The sequence below is a fragment of the Anser brachyrhynchus genome (genome assembly GCF_964034855.1).
Source record: "Anser brachyrhynchus genome assembly, chromosome: 7".
NCBI lineage: Eukaryota > Metazoa > Chordata > Aves > Anseriformes > Anatidae > Anser > Anser brachyrhynchus.
The window spans coordinates 36,568,850-36,581,812 of NC_137701.1; the positions used below are offsets into that span (position 1 = coordinate 36,568,850).

Sequence of the window (12,963 nt, forward strand, 5' to 3'; positions counted from 1 at the left end):
TCCCTAGTCTGCAGAATACACAGATCACTACATCTAAATTCTCATAAAGGAAATTGTGGTAAAGATTCAGGCAGCATTTTGCATCAATGGTATCAATCTGGCCTCACTGAGAAGCCAGAATTCTTCATTACTAGGGCTGCAGACTCCTCTGACTACAGAGACTGCTTTCCTGAACATACTGTGATACTCATTTGATTGAATCTGAGGAAAATGAGTGACACATCTTCATCTCTAGGTTTAAGAGGATACATACAATGTGGCCTGTGTTTTGCAGGATAACTGTAGCATTTATATCCACTGAGTCATAAATCAACTCAGAAAGCACATTTCATGTTCCAATGAAAAAAAGAAGGGAATTCTTTGCAGAATTTACTGCTTCTGCATTACTTGTAACTCTATTAACAATAGCTTTGGAGCTTGAAGGGGACAGAAAGTTCTGTATTTGTCTTAGTGCTTCACTGTAGTCTGTACTCTTATCAAACAGTTGGATGAAAACAGACGTAATTTTTGACACTTACTCTCTTACCCATGTGCTTCATTTAACATAGCTTTCAGCTACCCTGGGCAATTTCCTTCATTGTTGCATGATGATGTTACATGACACCGGAATTTATAACTGTCAAGGATTACACCATTCTATCATTTCATCATCACACTGAGGTCTTCATTACCTAGTGTGACTTTTTTGGATTTGCTGGAAACTTAAGAAGCACTCAACAGATTTAAGCAAGTTTCCAATCAATGTCTACACTTCCGTGAAAATGATTATCTTAGAAGATAAAAACTTGTGCAAAGAAGATACAGTACTTCATTTAGATAGAGACTCATGAAAAATCTCAGCATATGTTAAGAACATTTTCTTCCACCTGTGTTTAGTTACAGAACAATACATTCCAAAACAATCCTTTCAGGTTTTGATTTCTAAAAGCTTCAGTGCTAACATGCAGACTTTAAAAGAAATACAAATAGCCACAGTCATGTTACCCCTTTTCTGGATGTACTGCAATAGATCTTGGCTGGTCCAAACCCTGGGATATAATTACATATCGGAATGAGCCGTTGAGTCTGGAAACTTCAATTAAGTTTAAGCCATGATCCGTCCAATATATGTTACCTAGGAAAAATACCATGAAGTTACTGGAAAAATAAAACACTACTTGAAAAGTGAATTCTTGAGAAGTGAATCTTAAATGTGTAAGTTAAGACCAGAAACTGCTATATTTTAAATTACGTGCATCTAATATTTTTAATTTCTAGTCCTAGTCAGCCTTCTGCTTTAAAGTATAAACTTGTATTTATGATTGTCACAGTTGAGACTGTTGATATATGAAATAGTGTCCAAGATATGTAAAGATTTTTTCCTGGCTGTAATAAAACTGACTCCTCCTCCACCCAAAATAATAATAATAATAAAAAAAAAAAACCTCCACACAAAAAAACAGTTATACCATGTTAAACAATAATAAAACAAACAAACAAACAAACAAAACTAAATTATTGAAAGCAAATTGAGTTATTTGGTCTTGAGCTGAAATGCAAGAGCATACTGTCAGAAATCATGACAATACCTCAAGCAGGTAAACACCTACCTGCTATCCAGTCCACTGCAATGCCTTCAACTCTTCCCAAGCCATTTGTAACAATGTCTTCTTTCCACGTTTGGTCTCGTTTGGATCTGCTGATTTTGTTGAAACCCATGTCTGTCCAATAGATTGTATCATTACCTAGAAAAAAACATGATAAGGATTCTTGGATTAATTTAGTTACTTCAGTCCAGGTACCTACATCAGTAACTGTAAAACTTCAATAATATGTCAGAGTAAACAAAGGAATGGTTATCAACACTATCATTTTTAGTTCCAGAATATTCAGTGCTCTGAAGAACTACAGTGCCAAACTGCCTATACAGTCATTTCCTTCAGTAATCATTCAGATTAAATTTTGGCAGTAGCAAAAAAATTTAACTAGAAAAAAAAAATAGAAATTTTGATAGTGATATAATAAAAAGCATAGAAAACGGACACATAGAAAATACTCACTAAATTAATTTGCACTAAACTAATAAGGATCCCTGTGGGTTTCAAATACAAATAATATTCCAACATTTGCTGAGTTCCAGTTTACATTTGGTCCGAACGATCCAAGTGATAAGACACTCTCATTTTATGGAGACAGCAATTTTCAGGGGTTCTCTTATGCTAATAATCAAAGTCCTGTGTATCTCAATAAAACATAACATTCACAGTAGGACTCAACCACTGAAAACCCATGTCATGGGAAACAAGGCAATAGGAATTCAAATTAAGCAGCTGGCCTTTATTTTGTTGTAGACTCTGTTCAGTTATAAAAGTGGATGGCATCGCACAGAACTGTGCATCAATGCTGTCTGTCGGTTGTCACTTAATATCATAATTGTACAAACCTGTTTTATTTTCCAAATTACTCTGGAAATTAATAGAAATGGAGATGAAAATTCCCTTCAGCATCTGCTTCCTGAAGTCAGTTCTGGCTTCAGACAGATGGAAGGATAGCCTATACTCAATTTGAAGCCTTCAGCATCTATTTATCTATTCTATTGCTGGAATCTGAAAAGAGAATTAGTACCCGGAAATGACCATGGCCACAAAACAGGAAACAACTATCTGCAATTTTCTGCAGCTTCTACAAGTATTTTGCTGAGTGTTGAGCACTAGTATCCACAGCCTCATACCCCAGTACAGTCCTCAGGCAGCTTATTAGCAAACAGTTAAAATGAATTCCATGTAATGCATTTTGCCAATAAAAAATTGGTAGCTCAAGATTCAACATAAAAAGTACTCATTGAGAATTACCTTTTTTCCTAGGCCTTGTGAGCTTAGTCTGTAAACGTTCAAACCAATTATTTCAACTAATAGAGTACAATCTATTCTCCTTTGCACCTTTACATGCCTGCCACAGATACAAATGCCTAGAGGCACAATGATAGCATGAGTAAGAGCAGGAACAAACTATAGAGAGAAATCTGGGGAGAAACGTGTGACAGCGGCTCTGGGTTCCCAGCTCACACTAAGTACAACAAAACTGAATGAAGAATTTGGAAGACTCTTCTTCTGAGAGAAGCAAAATCTTCCAAGTCTCAAACCCCTTCTGAGATTAACTACTGCAGAACTGAAAGGGGCTCAGCAATAACAATGTGTTCTGTCAAAACTATTAACAATTTTATTACTCCACTGTAATATACAGTCAACTTCCACTTCCTCCATATATAGTTGCGATTTTTTTTTTTCCCATTTATAGGAGTGGTATAAGATATCTTCCACTTATATGATAAACTATGCAAAATATTTACCTGCATGGAAGTCTATGCCCACAGCAAATGAAGTTCCAGATACAGGCATTAAAGCATCCATTTTATCATTTGGATCAAGAGGTATTCCTCTAATCCCTTCATGAACAGAATACATAAGAAATGATTCAATACCTAAGGGGAAAATCAAATAGGTAATGAGAACAAAATGGAGACTTTCCCAATCAACAAGACTGGAGGAATTAATAGGCGCTAGACATAGTTTTCCAATACTGCTCCCTAATTTTCTAGAATGATAAATCCAGCTCTTTGAAAACACATTCATGAATTATTATGGCATATTTATAATTAAATAATAAATACAGTATTACAATAGAAGGGAATTATTGTACATTTCAAGCACCATCTTATGATTAAGTAATTAGCTTTAATGAAAAATAAAGCTAAGGAGAAAATATTTTGAATTATGAGAAGTTTAAGAATATTTTCAGTGCATATATTTTTTATCACATGCATTATTATTTTCAGTGCATATATATTTTCAGTGCACTTTATATATTAAATAGACAGTTTTACAGAACTTGTAGAAAGCAGGAGTCAAGACTGTGTAAATTATCTTCTGAGGCATGAGATTCCTCTCACCTCATTTAATCATGCACACTTCCTTAACAGACAACACAGAAATGCATTGTTTAAGGGAACAATGCATGTGATGCATTTTAAATGTCCACATTTGTGTTAGTCGCACTCCAAAAGCATCTATTTCTATTAAGTGGGAAGAAACATTTGAGATGAATCACACCTTTCCACAAATAGAATTAAAACAAGTACTTTGTTGCATTAATCTCAAAGTTCATATAATAGAACACTTCTAAGTTTAAGGGAAATTACACAGCATGATGATATGCAACTTGGAATTTTTAAGAAGTCCAACTGCAATACAGGAAAAGTTCCTTTTTCTTCACACAATTTTTTAAAAAATTCTTTCTTTGTAAAAAGCTAGCTCGTAGAACACCTCAAGAATATTAACCACAAAATTTCGGATAAATACTGAAAGCAGTTCTACCTTTGCATGACATGCGGTTTTTTTGAAGGTTGTAGCCTACTGTACAAACACATGTTCTGGTCGTTTCTGATGTTGGTAAACAGAGCTGGGAACATCCACCATTGTTTAACTGACAAGAATTGCTGCCTAGAGCATAATAGGGGAGAAGACACAAGAGGCAACAAAATTTTAACAGTATAATCCTGACTAAAAATTAGTGTTGTTATCAATTTACTAATATTAACAAAACCGAATTTTGTTCAGGTAAAGTCTTTGTAGTGGAAATATGCATAAAATATTTCAGGCTATACTATTATTCATGTATTTTGTCATGCTGCACTCACAGTATTTTACCTGCGCACTGAGTTTTTTTTTCCCCCTTCACAGTATTTTTTAAAAATAACATTTTTTTGAACAATGTCTTTTTTATAGTAAAAACATATGATAAAACTGAAAATATCATATTAAGTTTATGAGTAGCAACACTGAAATCTCACTAACTTTAGTCCAGAAGGCATGTCTTATTCTAGATGATTAGCAAAACATGGATCATATTTTATTAATTCAAATGGTATACTAACCTTGCATCTTCATGAACTACCACTTGTCTAGTAAAATTTACATACACTCCAATGTGATCTCATAGCTCTATTATCCTACTTCTTACTTAGAACATTTCATTTTAATACATACTTTTTAATAAAATGTGTAATGAACACTGTACAAAGTACAATAAATACACCTCAGAAATTTGAAGCATCATGAAGAAACACTTAAGTCAACTATGACATACAAGGAATTAGTTGATTGCAAGTTACCAAACCCATTTGAATCTAAACAGTACTTACTGCATATATTTCTGTATTCCTAGCTTTGAGATATTTCTTCATATGAAGTCATAAATGTGCACTAATGATTGAACTATACGAATATGAAAGACACCTGCGACATCAGCCATTCTGTGATTCTCCCACATTTAAAACTAAGGGCAAGACTTCCAAAGCACATTTGGTATTTCCTAGATTTGGTAAAATGGCAAGTGTTCAAGGGAAGTGCTCAATATGGAACTGAATAACATTGGGCCCTGAAAGTGAAGGCTGAGATTAATGAAACTAATCTCACATTTTCATAGACTTTTTGATAGACATCTTAAGCATGACAAACTGGTGATGAATGTGTGATCTTTGAGAGAAAAAGTTGAAATTCCTATGGAGCAAATCTGTTGATTAACTTTTCCATGGCTAGCTGTAATTTTAATGACTACCCACCCTTACTGAATCTTAATCATTCAAAGAAAAGATTTTAGAAGACCCAGATGATGCATATCTAAGATTTGGGTCTGACTGCTGATGCACACTTAACTCATACATGCAAAAGCAAGTTATTGCCACCTTTAAGAACACTTTATTCATACCTGTGCCCTTTGTAGCATTCATTTTCCATTCAAAGTGGAAGAGAAAAGGTAAAAAATAAAAAAAGGTAAAACTTTAATGGCTTTGTCAATGCACAAAGCTGTAATATATGATCTTCTAGAGTAAGAAGTGGAGCAGCCCCAAAAGCCTTTCTTTCACACTTGAGTTCTGTGAGATGATGTTAGGACTTCTAAAATTAGTTATAGAAGATTAATAATAATAAAAATAGCAAATTTTGTAGATCAAAAGGTAATTCTAGTACATCAGCTAGTGTATTTATCAAGTATAAAGGTGGCGTCCAACCAGGAAGAAATTTCTGAGTGAAAAATCTAGCAACTGTACAATGAGAAAACATGGTGTGACTTTCCATTGCAATAGAAAAAAAGCAGAACCCCCTTGTTTCTAAGTAACTTATTTTACAAACTTAAAATATTTGTATTAATCCTGTACTTTAGGTCAAAATCAGTATTATTTTTAAGGATCTTGAGTCCCACTGTGTTAAGTGGTCTTAGGATCACACGAATGTATTTGGTCAACCTAGGATTTTTTTGTTGTTGTAGTGCCCAACAACGGATAAGCCTCAGTGCCAGATTTTTCTCAAGTGAAATGCAACCATTGTTCACTATTTTCTGAGCACACTCAGTAACCCACACAGGCCAAGAAATAGAATCCTGGGTTAGTAAGAAGAGCACTCTGTGGGATATATCCCTCATACTGGAAATATAAGGAGACACCAAATGTCCAACACAACTCCTTGTATCTAACAAAGACACCAACTGCACTTAAGCACAAGTCATGTGTACGTTAATAAAACCAGATATTAAATGTTCCTCCCTACCTAAAAGCTGGCTAATGAGATCTTTGGACTACTTATTGTCCATCAGACAGCTTAGCTCCATGCTTAGACTACTTATTTTCCACCAAACATTAGACAGTTTAGCTCCATCCTGTGTTCTTTTTGAAGATTCTCCACAAAACGAAACCATTTGTAGATCTCATCGTCATCATTTTCAGTGCAAACATCAGCACTTTGAAAGCAGCTGGAATCAGAGCTAATCTCTTTCTAAAGAACCTCCCAAATTTTTTCATCTCTAATCACCTCCAAATTCATAAAACTGTATGCATAACCCCAAACTACACTTTTTCATATTATTTTAATTCCCACTTTGCCAACTAAGTTTTGGCAGTATTAGTAATATTCCCTCATTTTATTGTTGATTTATGCTGCTGTCATTTCTGTCAATTTAAATGAATTAAGTTGTCTTAAAGCCAATAGGTAATTTAGAATATTAATGAATTCTCTGTTAATACTTCATTTGTTTAAACTTTCAAAAATTTGAGATGATGTTTACACATCAACTCTTATTTTCTGACTAAAAATTTTAAACTTAGACTTTAAGGAACTCCAACACTCATTACAGCATAAACTGTAGAAAACATCTAATAAATTAAAATACATCAGGCAGATATGCTAAATCAATTATCTCATATTCAATAATTTATTCAATAGTTAAATATTTTAAAATATTTTATCACTGAATTATAATGAAATGAATGTTACTGTGTTTGAAGAATGGATGGAAAATAACGCAAGAAAAGATACTACATAGCCTAAGAGCCGGTTAAACGTGCTTAAAATTTTACATACCTTGTTGTGCTGCCTTATCATACACTTTCATATGCACAACACCTGAAGTTTTGTTTCGCAGGACAGCTGGGTTTCTTCCATCTCTTTTGTTACATGTACCAATCTGAGCTAAATTCTGGTCTGCCCACCAAAGCTTTTTATCTGTAAAATTTTTAAAATTAAGAGGAACATTATCGAATTACTTACGTTTGAAACCTAATGGGGGGGCAGAAGATTTTCAAGTTAATTTTTAGATCAATTGTAGGCAAAATTGCACAAAGAACAAATAATGTATTTATAAAAAAAAAAAAAAGACTTTAGGACTCTTTAGGACTTATAAATTTGTTTCTCTTTAGGTGAAAGATTTTCACACATTATGAAGAGGAAAACCTGTGAATTATATCCAATTTATAACTGATAGTTACAAAACATTATTCACATATCAAATACTATTGCTAAACAGGGTTTGTTCTCAGAATTTGATATAACCATTCATTATGTACATAGAGATGACAGGAACTCAAGTTTTAGGTTTTTACTGTCTTGAGTGTTCAAATTAATAAGTATGACAATTATCATAAAAATCATTAAGAATCTCGTTAGTGACTTTAAGAAATTATTGAAAACACCAACTTACATTAATAATAACCATTTTTAATCATAAGTTACATGAGATATTAAAATAACAGAAAAAAATGACATACTATGGACATACTAGAATAAAAATTCAAATCATCCTAATCAATCCACATATACAGAATACTTGTCAAAAATTAATGACAGAAAATTCTCACAGGATGCACAATTGCAGTATATGCAGCATATTTTTCAAGGGTGGGATTTAAAGTGACTTGAGTCACAAATATTTCATTTAAATTTAGACAGGATTTTACGTGAAATGATGATAGAAACACTACATTTGAACATTTTCCTGTAGCTACATCAGTTATTGTGGAATGTGAATTTTCATTAAAAATAAATTATGATACAAATGTTATATTGATGCACAAATAATGTGCTTCATAACAATTAAAACAACAGTGTAGGAAGAAAAGCTATTTGAAAGAAATTTCAGGAAACTGAAATGTATACATGAGATGTATATTGTCTCCATTTCACTTACTTCACTTCAGGAAAATTTTATTTGTGAAATATCATTTAAATATCAACATTAGATATTGTTTAGTTTTGTTCAGAAAAATACAACATTCATCAATGCCATTTTTCATCATACAACTTTGAGACTGACTCTTCACCTGCTGGAATTAATGCAAGTACCTCTGCAGTTAAAGAGCTTGTTAGCATTATATTAATCTAACAAAAGCTAACAAAATGCCCTAGTGTTGATGGTTAAGGTCAATGTAAACTTCACTATGTTACCTCAAACCTTTACTGGGGCAATATTCCTACCAAGTTTTGAATACTTCATGTTTCATGCAGTTATACAAGTGGGCTACAATAGAGGTCACAACAAGCACAAAGCCAAAAGAAACAAAACAAAACAAAGATGACTTATCAAGAAACACATCAAGAGCAAATAATGCAAACAGAAGAAAAGAATATGAAATATACACTTGAAAACCTTCCCAGCAGCTCTTGTAGAACACTTTTATTCCCTATTGCTAAGGCTTGGAAGACAGAAAAGGCTGAAACAAGAGGAAATCAGAACTCCGGAAAGGCCCTTAAGTAAGTCTTCTCGCTATTTCTTTATATTTTTATGCATATAAAAAGCCTCAGTTATTAGCTTTATTATAGCTCTGAAGGATGACATCAAGGTCTTAGAAAAACTTTCCACAACAGCTACTTCCTGCCCATGTTTCAAAGAAAACACTGGGATGACAATGGCTCTGTAGTACGGCACAGCTTCTGGGATAGTATACTGGCAGGGACTAGTAAAGTGTTGTAAACTAGGGATACTCAAGGACTGCTCACCCTTGCTCCACATCTGAGACTATCAAAACTTCAGAATCATGGTATTGAAATCAACCATGACATGCTTTTGTGACTTGCCATGTGCCAAGAGAGGAAATAAAAAGTGTTTAAATTTCGCACACACAGGCATTAGAATTACACATTGAATGTGAGATGATTTGTTTAATGCAAACTAATATCTTCTACATAAATAATCTTCCACGATGTACATGGCAATAGTTCAGAATAGTTCAGTCTAGAGCAAAGTGAAGAATGCACTGAAATTACAAAAGTGTATTACTGAAAGGCAAGCAAGCTTCTGTCAGATCAAATAATAATAAAAATAATAATAATGCTTACTGTGCTTACTGTCTAATTTTAAGACTAAACACCAGCTAACGTAAACTTACTTCCAAAATGAGAACTCAGCTAATTCTTTCCAACACAATGTTCACAGTGAAGAGCTCCTTACCTAACTAATGCCAAGTCCTTCAGTTGTTTCCCTTATAACATAATCTTTTCATTTTTATCACAATTAATTTCAGCCAGCTTGTTCCCATCTATTCATCAATCTCAATGGTTGCTGGAAGCAAAGCAAAACAGTCCTTTCCTGTCTGGTAGAGACTGAAACACAGAGCATACCAAACATACAGAAAACACTTAGCCAATGCTAACTCTTAATGTCATCCTTCAGACATTGCATAAAAACATTATTGCAGTGAAGAATTTCCTGATATTTCTAGTCAGCCAAACAAATCCAATGCAAAGCCCTGCTAGCTGTTTCTAGGTGCAACAGGAACATCAACATCCCGTATATCATTTTTCACAATAAAGATGTAAGTTATTTCTGCTAGTTGCTAATTACTATTTAAAAACTTGGAAAAAATCAATGCAAAGATAACACAATCTTTACCAAAACACAGATTTCCTTATGAAGGACAACTAAGAACATGTATATGTCATACTTTCTTGACAAGCTCACAAGCCACCCAGTACAAACTCTTGTCTGCCTGAGCCCCAGTATACTGCAAAATAGCTGAATGATTGAATGGTCGAATCCCTTCCATTTGCTGGCACACGTATACTGGTCAGCTTATCACTTTATGAGTAGCTCCAGAGAGGCAACAGCATGTGCTTTGTTTTGACATAGAGAAGACGGAGAATGGAGTGGAGAGAAAAAAAGTGTGGACACTTAAAAATATGAGAGGAAAACAGGGTATTGTGATAGTAAAATTTGGAATTGAGAATGGAGGAAGGTCCTTGCAATAGAATGGAGCAGAAGATGAGGAGAGAAACTGATCTGAGCTCTTAGAATAAAGGAAGATATGGAGTTTTCCACTGGAGGCATTACTGGGATAAAAATAGAGAGAAAAACCAAAGTTACTGTGTTTCTAAGATGCAGAAGACAGGAAGCCAGTCTTCGCCAGTTTCTCTTCTGCTGCAAAAGCTGTTCTTTTGAGGGTACTCGTAGAGAAAATCCTAAATTAAAATGCCTAGCTAATGGAAATTCTACTGATTTTGCCCTGTAGAATAAATTTTTACAAGTGAACAAGCTTGCTCTTAATGCTTTTAATTTTTAATTAAAAACAAATCATAATCAATATCTAAAAAATCATTGAAAAACTGAAAAGCAGACTCTACCTTCCAATGCATCACAATATAATTTTAAGCAGTTTTTTCAAACTCAAACTCCAATGAATAAATGGCCAAACACTGACATGGAAACCATAGCCAATCTTGTTTCACGTCCTGAACACATTAGTCCTCAATGCCTCTAGAATATACACAGATTTTTGATGTGATGGCCTCCAAGTATGAGGCTGACATGTAAGTTCCACAGTTTGTAATGTATTTCACAATACCTGTTTCTCATTTTCCCTCAAATGCCACAACACCCTACCTACCTGAGTAGGTGCTTACTCCCTCGACAGCACTTAAGCAGTAAGATGATCTCCTTCCAACTCATTGCAGGTTGTTTCTCTTGACTTAGTCAAGTCAGCCACCTTAGTGACTGACTAACACTCTGTAGTTTATCACTTCAGAAAGATACAGATTTTTATGCTATAAATTTGAAGTTATACTTCTGCCCCAATCCTCAGCCACAGATAATTTCCTATATTTGCATTAATAAAGAAATTTAAGTTATTTTGTTAGTAAAATTTAATCCATCATATAAAATGTAGTTCTGGTACTACATTTCTAGGAAGCTTTAGTAAAGAAACAAGGTTTCATTCACCTATCTCTGTTATATTCTCGCAGTTAAAAAAGTGTCATAAAAGCAAGTGCAAGCAACTCTCTTCTACTCTCAGCCTTTTGGAAAAGTTACCATTTTAATAGCATCTTACCTCAGATTTAGACTTGACCAACAGGCTTGAGGGCAAAAAATTATGGGTCTCATGAAAATATTAAATTTAACTAAGAAAGGTAAAACAACAGAGAAAGTAAAATAAATTATAGCAGAAATTTGAATTTCTTCAAAATTATCTTCAGTTTTGTATGTGTATTTTCAAACTGGTACAATGTAAATGGCAGTATATGGGCATGTTTAGGTTAATAAAATATACGGCTTTGCAGTGAGTTAACATTTCACTCATGACACTTAAAATATTAATGACTGTGAAATACTATCTTGCAGCAATGTTCTACGTGAAGAAAAAAGCATGAACATTTCCTTTTTTCTCCAAATAGTTATGTATCTTTTAAAGATCTTAAATGAAATAATTAAATGGAGCAAGTCCATATAATTGCAAGTTTAACATCATCAGTATTTTCATTTCAGAAAGACAAAGTTATTACTGCAGATGAACTAGAAGGAAAACGCTATATAAAAAAACTTTTAATCTTTGGGAACACTGCATTTCCCACAAATACTGTGTGTTAACTTAATTTCTAGTTCATTTTCCTATCAATTAAATGAATTGTTGCCTATGATGCAGTTTTAATATTTAAGACAATTAATATAGAGAGCCAGATAGCTGAGTGTTTCATGACAAAAGTTGCAGACCTGAAAAAATTATTATCCATTGCAGTAACTGTACTTCCACAAAATAATATAAACTTTGAAAATATAAAGGAAGAAAAGCATTTACTGAGTGGTTTGCACAGGCATGTGATGACAGAACAGTCTACAGAATTGAAATATTCTGAATATGAAGATTTGGAGACACAAATGGAAATCTCCAGTGAAACTGAGAGGATGGTTGGGCACTGGAACAGGCTTCCCAGGGCTGTGGTTGTGGCACCGAGCTGCTGGAGTTCAAGAAGCATCTGGACAATGCTCTCAGACATAGAGTCTGATTTTGGGGTGGTCCTGTGTGGAGCCAGGAACTGGACTCAGTGATCCTTGTGGGTCCCTTCCAACTTGGCATACTCTATGTTCATTTTATTTCTACATCAATTTTAAAGGAAATCTATCATCCTACACATCCAAAGGTGCTAGAATTTGCTGACTGAAAAGATCGTCCTGTGATATCTTTCTGTTAAATTAATAGTAGCTTATAAAAATCTTTTGAACAAGAAATTACTGTGTTCAATTTTGATGGCGTGAATTATAACAACAACAAAGACTTAGATGTGAGGTAAGAATATAGTGGTAACTGAGTGATATAGTCCACATGAAAATAGGAGGGGTTCTGTTTGTTTGTTTGTTTGTTACATGAGATTATGTCCCACAATAATGGAT

General features: G+C 33.9%; 1 protein-coding gene across 12 annotated transcripts in view; it reads right to left on the reverse strand.

Annotated features, from left to right (window-relative positions):
* The window catches only part of LRP1B (LDL receptor related protein 1B), a 553,237-nt gene that overhangs the window by 163,748 nt on the left and 376,526 nt on the right, over nt 1-12,963 (reverse strand). For all 12 annotated transcript variants that reach the window (XM_080600673.1, XM_080600668.1, XM_080600675.1 and 9 more), the window contains 5 exons: nt 7,392-7,532; nt 4,353-4,478; nt 3,329-3,460; nt 1,590-1,724; nt 985-1,114 (listed from right to left, as the gene is read on the reverse strand). In XM_080600673.1, the coding sequence (XP_080456799.1) occupies nt 985-1,114; nt 1,590-1,724; nt 3,329-3,460; nt 4,353-4,478; nt 7,392-7,532 (664 nt within the window). The remainder of the gene's footprint in view (nt 1-984; nt 1,115-1,589; nt 1,725-3,328; nt 3,461-4,352; nt 4,479-7,391; nt 7,533-12,963) is intronic.